This window comes from Carlito syrichta, unplaced genomic scaffold (genome assembly GCF_000164805.1).
Source record: "Carlito syrichta isolate Samal-C Ts95f unplaced genomic scaffold, Tarsius_syrichta-2.0.1 Scaffold131125, whole genome shotgun sequence".
NCBI lineage: Eukaryota > Metazoa > Chordata > Mammalia > Primates > Tarsiidae > Carlito > Carlito syrichta.
The window spans coordinates 190,776-204,084 of record NW_007075221.1 but is presented as its reverse complement, the minus strand read 5'-3'; the positions used below and the strand labels follow the sequence as shown (position 1 = coordinate 204,084).

At 48.1% G+C, this 13,309-nt stretch overlaps 1 protein-coding gene across 1 annotated transcript in view; it reads right to left on the bottom strand.

The window, feature by feature from the left end:
* Positions 1–13,309, bottom strand: part of TBC1D30 (TBC1 domain family member 30) — an 85,397-nt gene that overhangs the window by 5,973 nt on the left and 66,115 nt on the right. The window contains exons 10-11 of the mRNA XM_021708149.1: positions 6,682–6,794; positions 2,807–2,946 (exon numbers count right to left, since the gene is read on the bottom strand). Of these exons, the coding sequence (XP_021563824.1) occupies positions 2,807–2,946; positions 6,682–6,794 (253 nt within the window). The remainder of the gene's footprint in view (positions 1–2,806; positions 2,947–6,681; positions 6,795–13,309) is intronic.

Genomic DNA, 13,309 nt, shown 5'->3' with positions numbered 1-13,309 from the left:
TTTTTTTTTTTTGACTGGGAGTCTCACCCCGCTGCCCAGGCTGGAGTGCAGTGGCATGCTCACGGCTACCCCAGCCTCGACCTGCTGGGCTTCAGGGATCCTTCTGCCTTCAAGTAGGCAGAACTACAGGCACGAGCCACCACACCCGGCTGATTTTTTTTTTTTTTTTTTGATGTACTGGAAAGACGAGGCCTCCCCAAGTTGCCCGGGCTGGTCTCAAACCCGTGGGCTCAGGCAGTCCACCTGCCTCGGCCTCCCAAAGTGTGGGGATGACAGACTGAGCCGCCGTGCCCGGCCCACTTCTGCATTTTCTTACGAACCTAACCCTGGGTCTGAAAGGAGCCATGTCAGTTCGTTGTTTGATTTTGTTGCCAACGTGTTCATCGTAGACACGTAAGACTGATTGCTTTCAAATAAAAATCACTGCTTTTTTCCTAAGATTCTCCTAGAAAGATGGAACTCCTGATCTCTAAAATCAGTGGGCAGAGTTCCACACAACTACATGAGCACATATATGGGACTGCCAGTGGGTAGAGTTTAGACAGTCACTAAAGAGCATTTTTCTTAAGTTAAAAATAGTAATGCACACTAAATAGAATTGTCAGCACTACAGACCGCTGTATCACTAGACACGAAAGTCTGTGTTCTCTTAACAAACATGTCCGCTACCATGTGGCATCTGAGGTGGCTTCTGCTCCCATAACACCTACAACTAGCAGATGGGTCTCCTAAATAGATTAAAGTGGCATCCAAGAAGGAGGAGCAACTAGGGTGGGCGGATCCCCGCAGACCGCATGGGCCAAGAAAGGGAAAAGCCCGGCCTGTAAGACTGACGTGCGGGCAACCCCTCTGGGTCCCCTCCCACTGTGAGAGCTTTTCTGTCCTCGCATTAAATCCTGCTTTCTCAAAAAAATAAAAAAATAAAAAGACTGACGTCAGACCAGTCAAAACAAGGATGGAGAGATTCCAGCTACCCTCACAGCTGCTGGACGTGTTACTTGGACAAAGGCTGAATATCTCATGCACGTACTTATTTTTTTTTAACTGAATTCACTTCTGTAAGGAGAAGAAAATTAAAGAGAAGTGGCTTATTGGTACAAAATCAACAGAAAAGACTAATGATGAAATTTAGGAGGAAGCAAGCATGGCATCCGGGCGCACATAACTGCACAGAAAGAAAAACAGAGGGAAGAAAGGAAACACACACCCAGGCTACCAAAATGCAGATTCAAAAACTTTAGCATTAAAATACAGATGGAGCCCATGGCTAGAAACCAAAAACTGAAAAAGTCAGGCAGCCACAAAGGGGGTAGAGGGCAGTGGAAATCAAGAGAACCCTCATCAGATTCCGACTTCCAAAAGCCCTTGATGAAGACAAGGGAGAGCGCCAGGGGTGCACACAGCAAGCAGCATGAGCCCGCCACCATGGAGACCAAAACACAAGACAGGCTGAGGTCTGGGGAAGACTTGACTATCCCAACCAAGAAAAGCAACCCTCCAAACAAAAACACAAACAAATGGCGCAACAGCCCTGTGACTTCAGAAGGGCAGTGAGGGTCAGTCCATGGCCAGGAAGAGGTAGAGGTCCCACCAGCCAGTCTGTATCCTCTCTCCGTGAGCGAGAAGGATGGTTTTCCAGCTAGAAGAGGTGGCATGAATGCCCTACAGCCAGAGCTGCCACCAAGATGCGAGAGGACGTGGTGGGAGGCCAAGCCTGCTTCCGAAGAACTCATGACACTGGTAGTGCCCCACCACAGGGCGGCCACAAGCCAACCATGGCACTTGATTCGGGGCCACGTCTTCTGAGGAGCGTTGCCAAGTGACAGGCTACCTCAAGGTACATGGGCAGAATATGAAAGGCCTAGAAGTCAGACCTTAAGAGAAACGTTTCAAGAAATGCTGGGCCTTTGAGAAAGCTCTGGGGGATGTAACAGCTGTCCTCCAAGATCTGAAGAGACATCAGGTAGTAGACATGTTCTGTTTTGCTCCAAAGGGAAGAACTATCTGTAAACTGGTAGGGAGAGGTTCTCTTTGCACCTAGAAACTGTAGATGAAGGGGAAGATTCTAGCAAAGTGTCTTGTGAAATTATGAGCTTCTTGTCATTGAGGAAATTCAAGTGGTGGCTACCATGTCTTGGATTTGAAGTTTAATCCTACAGGAAGAAAAACCAGTCTAGAACGAATTCAGTTAAACTCAGGTGAGAATGTATTCAGCCTCGACCATGTGCCTGGCTCTGGGCTCAGGAACTGAACACACAAAACTGAATCAGAAGAATGGGAAGCAAAAGTCACCATAAAGAAAAAAGAGGCCGGGAGTGGTGGCTCAAGCCTGTCACTCCAGCACTTTGGGAGGCCAAGGCGAGAGGATTGCCTGAGCCCATGGGTTGAAGACCAGCCTGGGCAACATGGTGAAACCTCATCTCAGCAATAAATAAAAAAGCTGGGCATGGTAGCCCATACTACTTGGAAGGCTGAGGTGGATGGATTGCCAGAGCCCAGCAGGTCGAGACTGGGGTGGCCGTGAGGGTGCCATGGCACTCCAGCCTGGGCGACAGAGTGAGACTCCAACTCAAAAAAAAAGAAAGAAGAAGAAAAAGAAATGTGTATCATGCGTGCAACACAAAATAGAGAGAGGCCCTACTGAATGATAAAACAACAGAGAGGATGTCTTAATAAAGACTTTGGTCAGTGGTAGCCAGTTCAGGAAATTCCTAAGGCATCTAAAAGCCACAGTAAAAATACCCCTGCTGGAGTGGCCAGCACTTTGTGACATTGTGACTGTCTAACTCCAGGGCCCTCTCCTTACCTTTCATCGGCTTCTGGAACTTCTGCAGTTCGGGCGCCAGGAGCCCACTGAATGGCCCAAGACACCCCACTGCGTTGACGATAGCATCTTCATCGTCTAGGTCATTCTCTTCATCACTGTCTCTGACCTTACTGTGTCGTCTTGGAGAACATAAAAGGAGAAAAAATATTCAAAGATAATCGTGGTATTTTGAACAATACAGCCACATGGTTTAAATGCCGTATATACAGTTTAGATACAATGATACGGCTCATATATGATGCATTAAAAGTCTCCCTCTCATCCCTGTCCAACTGCTGCCCAGCACCCATGCCACCGAGGGGCTCACGTGTTCTTTGGTTTCCCTGTATTTAGATAAGCAAATAGGACTATATAGTTTTATTTTTCTCTTTTTGCATAAATATTAGCATACTTATAGAGTTCTTCCCTTTGGAACAAAACAGAACAAGTGCACCTTGTAACTTATTCATAAACGAAACCTTTCCAAAAATCAAACAGCCCCATTAAAAAGTGGGCAAAAGGGCCGGGAACAGTGGCTAGAACCTGTCATCCCAGCACTTTGGGGTCCGAGATGAGAGGATTGCCTGAGCCCATGGTTTCAAGATCAGCCCAGGCAACTTGGCGAGACCTCATCTCTACAATAAATCAAAAATTAGCCGGCTGCAGTAGCATGCACCTGTAGTTCTGGCTACTTGGAAGGCTGAGGCAGAGGGATCACTGGAGCCCAGCGAGTCGACAGTGGGTGGTCGTGAGCTTGCCACTGCACTCCAGCCTGGGTGATGGAGACTCCAATTCAAAAAAAAAAAAAAGTGGGCCAAAGACATGAATACACACTTCTCAAAAGAAGAGATACGAGCAGCCAACAGACACATGAAAAAGTGCTCAGCTGCATTAATCATCAGAGAAATGCAAATCAAAACCACAGTGAGACACCACCTAACCCCAGAAAGAATGGCCATCATCAATAAAACAAACAACAGATGCTGGCGAGGATGCAGAGAAAAGGGAACACTTCTACACTGCTGGTGGGAATGCAAACTGGTGCAACCTCTCTGGAAAACGGTGTGGCGATTCCTAAAAGAGCTATACATACGACCTTCCATATGACCCAGCAATCCCCCTTCTGGGAATATACCTGGAAGAACTCAAATCACTCTACAAAAAAGATACTTGTACATGCACGTTTAATGCAGCACTATTCACAATAGCAAAAACATGGAACCAACTGTGCTGACCATTGAAAGTAGACTGGATTTTTTAAAATGTGGTACATATACATAATGGAATATTATGAGCCATAAAGAACAAAATCATGGACTTTGCAGCAAATTGGATAGAATTGGAGACCATCATACTCAGTGAACTATCACAGAAACAAGGAACTGAGTACCACATGTTCTCACTCATAAGTAGACCTTGAACGATTATCATAATACTATAAGAAAGGGGTTGGCAGTAGTGGGAAACTGTCAGGGAAGGAGAGGCATACCTCATCAACAAGGATACCCACCTATAAGCATTTGTATAACTTTGTAACCCTGAACTGTACCCTACAGCTTTAAAATAAGGAATTTAAGAAAAAAGAAACCTTGCTATATTTATACAAAAGCTTCCTTATCCCATCTTAGAGGTGTTTGTGTGCAAGTCCACAGCCCATGGTAGGAAGCCAGCTGCCAATGGTGCACACCTGGGATTTCCAAGATGATACTATTACAGGAAGTCCCCAACATACAAGTTCTGTTCCAAGAGTGTGTTTGTGAGTCCAATTTGTTTTAAGTCCAACAAAGTAAGCCTAGATACCCAACTTGCACAATTAGCTCTAGAGTACTGTGTGTATTTAACAGGCTAGATTGACACCTGGTGGAGAGAAACAATACATAAAAAAACGCAGGTATGCATCGTTAAAGTTCATAACTTGAAGGTTCGTATGTAGGGGACTTACTGTATAAACAAAACTGCAATAAGTAACCTGATACATACTGTGTCTTGCACATGCACAAATACATACGTAGGAAAATTCATGAGAATGGAATTGCTGAGTCAAACGACTTATGTATTGGTAATTTTGGCAGACACTGCCAAATTTTCTGCCATATACCTGCAGTGGTGAACCTTTCGCCCCAATGTATACGAGTATCTGTTTCCTCAGAGCCTGATCCACAGAATGTGTTACCAAGCTTTTGAACTTTTGCCTGTCTGATAAGTAGGCAAAAACCAGAATCGCTAAAACCAGAATCTCAATTTCTGGCTTTACGTGGTATTCCTCAGTACCAATAATTTTTTTTGGTTGTTAAATGTAAACTGCCTATTTCTATTCTTTCATTGTTTTTCCATTGGACGGCCATTTTCTTAATGATTCCTAGGAATTTTTATATATTAGCAGCATCATTCCCTATTTTGTAGAGTAAGTTAAAAATATTCTTCCACAAATATTTTTGTGTCTGGTTCTGGAGGTTTCATCTTGTTTTGTTCTGGTTTTGTCATATAGAAAACTTTTTTTTTTTTTTGAGTTGGAGTCTCACTCTGTCACCCAGGCTGGAGTGCAGTTGCATGCTCGTGGCCACCACAGTCTCGACCTGCTGGCCTCAGGCAATCCTTCCCCCTCAGCCTTCCAAGTAGCCGGAACTACAGGCATGCGCCACCATGCCCAGCTAATTTTTTTATTTTTTGTAGAGATGAGGTCTCACCAAGTTGCCCAGGTTAGTCTTAAACCCCTGGGCTCAGGCAATCCTCTTGCCTTGGCCTCCCAAAGTGCTGGGATTACAGGCTTGAGCCACCATGCCCAGTCAGAAAACTATTTTTAAAGTACTTAAATTTGTTAAGCATGGTGGCTCATGCCTGTAACTCCAGTACTTTGCAAGGTTAAGACGAGAGGATCACTTGAGCCCAGGAGTTCACGACCAGCCTAGGCAATATAGAAAGACCTCATCTCTACAAAAAAAAAATTAAAAAATTGGGCTGGGTGCAGTGGTTCATGCCTGTAATCCCAGCAGTTTGGAAGGCTGATGCAGGAAGATTGATTGAGCCCAGAAGTCCAACACTAGCCTGGGCAACATAGTAAGACCTTGCCACTATGAGAAATAAAAAAAAATCAGCTGGGCCTGTTGGTGTACACCTGTTGTCCCAGCTACTAGGGAAGCTGAGATGGAAGGATCACCTGAGCCCAGGAGTTTGAGGCTACGGTGAGCTATGATTGTATCACTGCCCTCCAGCCTGGGTGACCCTGATACAAAAATAGATAAATAAAATAAAGTACTTAAATTAATTTTTTTCTTTTTAAAAGATGCAAAGTCCGTTATTAAGGCCTTTCCAGCTCCAAAGAACTAAAGGAATCCTTCCACATTTTTTCTGCTAATTTTATGACTTCATTTTTTCCATTTAATGCTTTTGCCCATGTGGAGTTGACCTGATGTGTGTCTGAGGTCCAACTCTAATCCTCCTCCTTTCTGGAGGAGGGGTCAGGACCCACCACCTATTTATGAAGCAGCCTGTCTTTCCACCGCGGATTTTCCATGCCAACCTCTCAGATGCTAAGTTCCTGGCCATGTACTTGTCACTCTGGTCTCTATGGTATTTTCAATGCACTGATCTCCCTCTCTCGCACCAGTCCGTACGCTCCTCACAACTGAGACGATGACTCCTTGAAGCCTTTAAATAGCCCTCAGTGTGTGTTTCAACCTTCTCTGGAAAACACACTTTACAAATCTCTCTTAACTTAGTCCAAAATTCTTTGGGAAAGAGACGTCCCGCTTTTAGTACCAGCTTACCTTGAGCACGTGTCAAGGGCTTCAGAAATATGAATTGACAACAACTAGTCAAGGCACTGAGTCTTCCATCACGAAAACAACAAGGAGAAAAAACCCAAAGCGCCTTACCCAGAAGCCGAGGCAGGCCTGACGGTGGCCGGGAAGGGGGTGATGTTGTAGGTGTACTTCTCCCTCAGCTCCGCCAACTGCGGGAAAGGGAATGGGGCCATGGAGTACACCGTCTGGAAAACAGAAGCAAAGACGCCACGTCCTCAGCAGGGCCTCCCACCACGCTCCTCCCATCAACCATCTCTCCTCCGTCCTGCAAAGACACACGTGTTCGGCGGAATGTGACGAGGTCCTCCTCTGTCACTTCAATGTCCACTTTAGAGAAAGACAAAAGAATCCCAGGACGCCACGATGAGCATCAGGTCAACCAGCAGCAACCGCGGCACGCTCACTGGGAGACCGGGGAAGGGGAGCAGGGCATCGTCCCCCATCACGTGATAGAGGGGGGCTTGGCAGCCGCACCTTCCATCTCTTCTGTAACCAAGAACCCACAAACATCTCCATATGGCTACGTATTTCTCACAGCTTTCACTGCTGAATTATAATTAGCATTCTTTTTGAGACAGGGTCTCATTCTGTCACCCAGGCTGGAGTGCAGCAGCATGATCATGGTTCACGGCATCCTTGACCTCTTGGGTTCAGGCAATCCTTCTGCCTAGGCCTGCATCATAGCCAGGAATGCAAGCACGTACCACCGCCCCTGGCTAATTTTTATATTATTTTGTAGAGAGAGGGTCTCGCTGTGTTGCCCAGGCTGGTCTTGAACTCCTGGGCTCCAGCCTCCCAAAGTACTAGGATTACAGGCATGAACCACGTGCCTGACCTGTTTACTGATTTTTATAGACATTTAACGCCAGCCTTCTGGATTAAATTAAGTCCTAGTAGATGATCCTGTGAGCAGCTGTAAGTTTTCTTCAGAGATCCCACCTTTTCAAATGGCTGTGAGTGAGATCTAGGCGAAAATTGTTAGGTGTTATTTTTTAAAAAAAAAAAAAGCATTTCCTGGGAGAATGCTTTGAAGGGGAGTCTTTCCCTCCAGCAGGACTATTTTTCTGGAGACACAGGCGGTGTCTGATATGGGCAAGTGGTCAAAGGGGGGCTCTGAAGCCAGTTAAAGTGCCACTGCTGCCTTCTAGAGCTCAGCGCCACCCCGTGACAGTCCCCTGCGGCGCTGATTCTAGCTGCCTGTAAAACCCATGCCGTTAAAAATCTATAAATAAGCCGGGCTCGGTGGCTCAGCCTGTAATCCCATGCCTTTGGGAGGCTGAGGTGAGAGGATTGTCTGAGCCCGTGGGTTCGAGACCCGCCTGGGCAGCGAGACCTCATCTCTACAATAAATCAAAAAATCAGTCGGGTGAGGTAGCGCATGCCTGTAATTCCGGCTACTCGGAAGGCTGAGGCAGAAGGATCGCCGGAGCCCAGCAGGTCGAGGCTGCGGTGGCCGGGAGCGGCCACTGCACTCCTGTCTGGGCGACAGAGTGAGACTTCAACTCAAAAAAGAAAAAAAAAAAAATCTGTAAATAAAAATGGGCAAAAGCACCTGTACTCCAACCAACCTGTACTTCCACCTCATGCCAGCAGCAAGAGGAAAGTCATCTTATTTGCCCTCTTGTTTTTATTAAAATTTAATAGCTCCAAATATATTACTTCAATCCTTCAGGGTCTCATTCATCAAAAAAGCATCTATTAGTCCCATTTTCAAATCTCCCAGAAAGCCAGCCAAACACCCCAATGATGCTTTCCTGGGAGAATGCTTTGAAGGGGAGTCTTTCCCTCCAGCAGGACTATTTTTCTGGAGACACAGGCGGTGTCTGATATGGGCAAGTGGTCAAAGGGGGGCTCTGAAGCCAGTTAAAGTGCCACTGCTGCCTTCTAGAGCTCAGCGCCACCCCGTGACAGTCCCCTGCGGCGCTGATTCTAGCTGCCTGTACATCCGATGGCCCCTGAGCTTGATGGTAGCCACGGACACCTTGCGGTGTAAATGCCCAAGGTTCCAAGCAAGCCAGTGACAGTACTGCCCTGCTGATCACGCAAAGCCACATCGCGTCTCTGAGCGGATTTTATCACAGATGCTCTTCACTTAACCACACCCCAAAGGCAGCACAGACTTACAAACAGTAGACTGCACCCGCCCTCCCTCCCTGAAAAAAACCAAGAAGCAGAAGGTGTCCTGCAGCGCCCATGAGCCTGGAGTGTGTGATGAGGCCGTTCCTGACCTTTCAGGGCTTCTCTATCCTCATCCAAAAAACGAGGGCAAGAACTCAGACCACAGCTCCCTCTGAGAGGGGAGGGAGCGTAAGATTGGGGAGAAGCCGTGAGCATGCCCACCCATGCTGGTAATTTTTATTTTTTTAAATTGGGTGGTGTGTATATAGGTTTTGTCATATTGTTCTTAAGGCATTTTGTTTTGTTTTGTTTTGAGTCAGGGTCTCACTCTGTCATCCAGGCTGGAGTACAGTGGCACAATCACCACTCACCATAACCTCGACCTCCTGGACTCAGGCAATTCTTCCTTCTCAGCCTCCCAAGTAGCTGAGACAACAGGCATGTGACACCATGCTCGGTTTTTTTTTTTTTTTTCATTTTTTATAGTGATGAAGTCTGGCTATGCTGCCCAGGCTGACCTCCACCTCCTGGGCTCAAGCAATCCTCCCACCTCAGCCTCCCAAAGAGCTGGGATTACAGGCATGAGCCACAGAACCCAACCTGTAATACATTCTGCATGCTTGAAATTCTTGGCATAATTTTATTAATAATGTGGTCAGAGGAAACCCTCGTGTCCCTTGAGCTCACGAAGGCATCCCACAGCACCCCTGCCAAAGCCCTCCCTCCCCGCTCTTCCAACCAGGTCAGCTCCACATGCCCTGGGAGAGTCTCGTCAGCACCCCAACTTGAGATCTGTGTGTGGCTTCTTTTTTTTTTTTTTTGAGTTGGAGTCTCACTCTGTTGCCCAGACTAGAATGCAATGGCCACTCCCGGCCACCACAGCCTCAACCTGCTGGGCTCCGGTGATCCTTCCGCCTCAGCCCTCCGAGTAGCCGGAATTACAGGCATGCGCTACCTCACCCGGCTGATTTTTTGATTTATTTTAGAGATGAGGTCTCGCCTGCCCAGGCGGGTCTCAAACCCACGGGCTCAGGCAATCCACTCACCTCAGCCTCCCAAAGGCGTGGGATTACAGGCTGAGCTTCTCCTCAGAGCTCGCTGGGAGCAGCCCCGGCCTTACCGCGTCTGACCGTCATATCCCAAAGGTGAGCTCACAGTTGGGTCCAGAGTCAGCCTGCCCCTCACTCGTGCAATTTTTTCCTTAACAATTTAGAGACTTGGTTTTGACATTCAAGAACCCACACATTCTGCCAGGTGTGGTGGCTCATGTCTGCAATCCCCATGCTTTGGGAGGTCGAGACAGGAGAATTGCTTGAGGCCAGGAGTTCAAGACCAGCCTGGGCAATATAGCGAGACCCCCATTCTCCAAAAAATTTAAAAATCAGCCAGGCATGGTGGCACACACCTATAGTCTCAGCTACCTGAGAGGCTCAGGTGGGAAGACCACTTGAGCCCAGGTTCAAGTGAGGCTGCAGTGAGCTACGATGGTGCCAGTGCACTCCAGACTGGGCAACAGAGGAGGGAAGGAGGGAGGGAGGGAGGGAGGGAGAGAGAGAGAAAGAAAAAAAGAGAGGGAGGGAGTGAGGGAATAAATCTGAATCCTTTGGAGTCCACTCTAAAAGATGAAGTTGTTAATGCTAAGATTTCAAAATTCCTTAGAAGTGAAATAAGATGTCTTAAAAAAAAAAAGAAAAAAAAAAAATATATATATATATAATAGAGATAGGGGGGTCTCACTGTGTTGTCCAGGCTGGTCTCAAACTTCTGGCCCCAAGGAATCCTCCCACCTCAGCAACTCAAGTGCTGGGATAACAGGCAGCAGCTGCCACACCCGGCCAAGATGTCTTTAATTAGAGACCCTGGGTGAGTGACCTGTGCTTTGTTTCTGCCAGTTTGGTGACAAGGTCTCTATCGGCAGGCGGCCTCCTCTAGCCTTGGGAAGGAAGCTGACCAGAGAAGAATGTGGGCCCCTCCTTCCCGACTCCAACCCCTCCTTCCCCGGGGCACAGGGTCCAGCTCCCAGCGAGCCCCTGCAGGAGCCGCTCAGTCAGAGACACCCGGGAGCACTGACTGGGCTGTGCTCGCACACTTTAGCGCCTCCTTCCATGGTCACTTCCTTTAGTGAGTCCGTCAGGGAAGAAATCCGTGTTCCTGAAACAAGCTCGTCTATGGCGTTTCTTCACAGACGTCCGTTCACTTCTGTGAGGTGTGTCACGTATCTGGGGCCTGCTCACTCCCGGGAGCGTGAGTGCTCAGGGCACCCCAGAGCCCGTAGACTTTTTGAATTGGAGATGTGCAACAGGTTCCAGGAAAGTGACTTCACTTAATCACCCCCAAGGTGAAATGTGGTAAAAACAAAGCATCACTGGACTGGAGGGGGATTTAAGCAAAATGGGGTACAATGCCCCTCCGAAGCAAGTTCCCTTCCAGGACGTCTCAACAGACGGCCGCCAGGGTGCAGCTCAGAAGCGCTGGTTATGGCACACCCTGTTTTGCAGAGCAGATGGTTTCCGTTTTGATGGGACTAATTAATCAAACATTATCCTTCTACGAAACATGCATCCACACCCTTGTTGCTTCCATCCTGCGGCTAGAGGGAGAGGTGACCGTCCCTTGTTGTGGCTGGTGGGGTCCCCCTCCAGACGGCAGGGAGCCATCCACAAACACTCTGGGTGGGCTTCCAAGCAGCTGCAGACCCTCTGCTGATGGCGTTGCACTAACTCTGCTCTCCAGGCCCTGAGGAATTCACAGGGGACTTGGTCAAAAGTCCCGCTGAAACCCAGAAGCACCGTTTCATCAGCACTCCCCAATTTCCTCAGCATGACTGATGAAAAACAAACATAAAAATGACCGCTGCTAGTAAGGAGAGAGTGCTGCGGAGAAAACCCAGCAAAACCCTAAGTGTGGCACCAAGGACTGAGAGACATGGGGAAGCCCGAAACGGGGGTGGGCTGGGGGGAGCCTTCCCCATCCCCAGCTCAAAAATAAAGACCTTCCACTGGACCACGTTTTTCATCTGGAGTCATTGTGACAGACTGACAGCCTACCACGGCCAGATCACAACTACCGCATTTTGTTTGTTTGTTTTTTGTTTTTTTTTGAGTTGGGAGTCTCACTCGTTGCCCAGACTGGAGGGCAGTGGCATGCTCCTGGCCACCGCAGCCTCGACCTGCTGGGCCCCGGTGATCCTTCTGCCTCAGCCTTCCAACGAGCCAGAACTACAGGCATGCGCTACCACGTCTGGCTAATTTTTGGTTTATTGTAGAGACAAGGTCTTGCCAAGTTGCCCAGGTAGGTCTCAAACCCACAAGCTCAGGCAATCCACTCACCTCAGCCTCCCAAAGTGCTGGGATGACAGGCTGAGCCACAGAGCCCGGCCTGCATTTTTTTTTAAATTGGGGTCTCACTCTGTCGCCCAGGCTGGAATGCAGCAGCACCATCATGGTTCCCCTCGAGCTCCTGGGCTCAGGTGATCCTCCCACTCAGCCTCCCCTGTAGCAGGGACTACAGGTGTGCACCACCATGCTGGCTAATTTTTAAAAATATTTTTATTGAGACATGGTCTCACTATGTTGCCCAGACTAGTGTTTTTTTTTTGAGTTGGCGTCTCACTCTGTCACCCAGACTGGAGTGCAGTGGTCACTCCCGGCCACTGCAGTCTCAACCTGCTGGGCTCTGGCGATCCTTCCACCTCAGCCTTCCAAGTAGCTGGCACTACAGGCGCACACTACCACGCCTGGCTAATTTTTTTAAAAAATTTATTGTAGAGATGAGGTCTCGCCAAGTTGCCCAGGCGGGTCTCGAACCCATGGGCTCAGGCAATCCACTCACCTCAGCCTCCCAAAGTGTGGGATTATAGGCTGAGCCACTGAGCCCGGCTCAGACTAGTCTTGAACTCCTGAGCTCAAACAACCTTGGCCTCCCAAAGTGCTGAGATTATAGGTGTAAGCCACCATGTCCAGCCTGAAATTTTTTTTTTTTAAAGAATGAATACAAAATAGAAAGTGGCTTGAAATGACATTCACCATTTCCCTCCTGAGCATTCTATGATGTCAAGAAACACTAACAAGTCTCTTTACCATCTGAACTACTGGCATACTCTTTAATAGACATTTATATTTAGGCACTGGTGACAAGGAATTATAGCTCCGATTTTATTACTGCCATGCTTTAGAAGCAACATGAAACACAAGTTGTGTAAACTCAAGTTCAGTTCATCTCCACACAGATGTTTTCCTCAACAGGAGAAAGGCCTCCAAAACGGAATCTCGTCGATCAACCCCCAGCCTCCAGGTGTCTCTTAAGGAGGGCAGACAAGGGGTCCTTTCTCCTAAGACCTAAGATGGAGCCGGACTTGGTGGCTCAGCCTGTCATCCCAGCACTTTGGGAGGCCAAGGCGAAGGCATGGCCTGAGTCCGCGGGTTTGAGACCAGCCCAGGCCACTTGGCAAGACCTCGTCTCTACAATAAATCAAAAATTAGCCGGACGTGGTAGCACTGTAGTTCCACCTGTAGTTCTGGCTACTTGGAATGTTAAGGCAGAAGGATGGCTGGAGCCCAGCAGGGCAACACTAGGGTGGCCA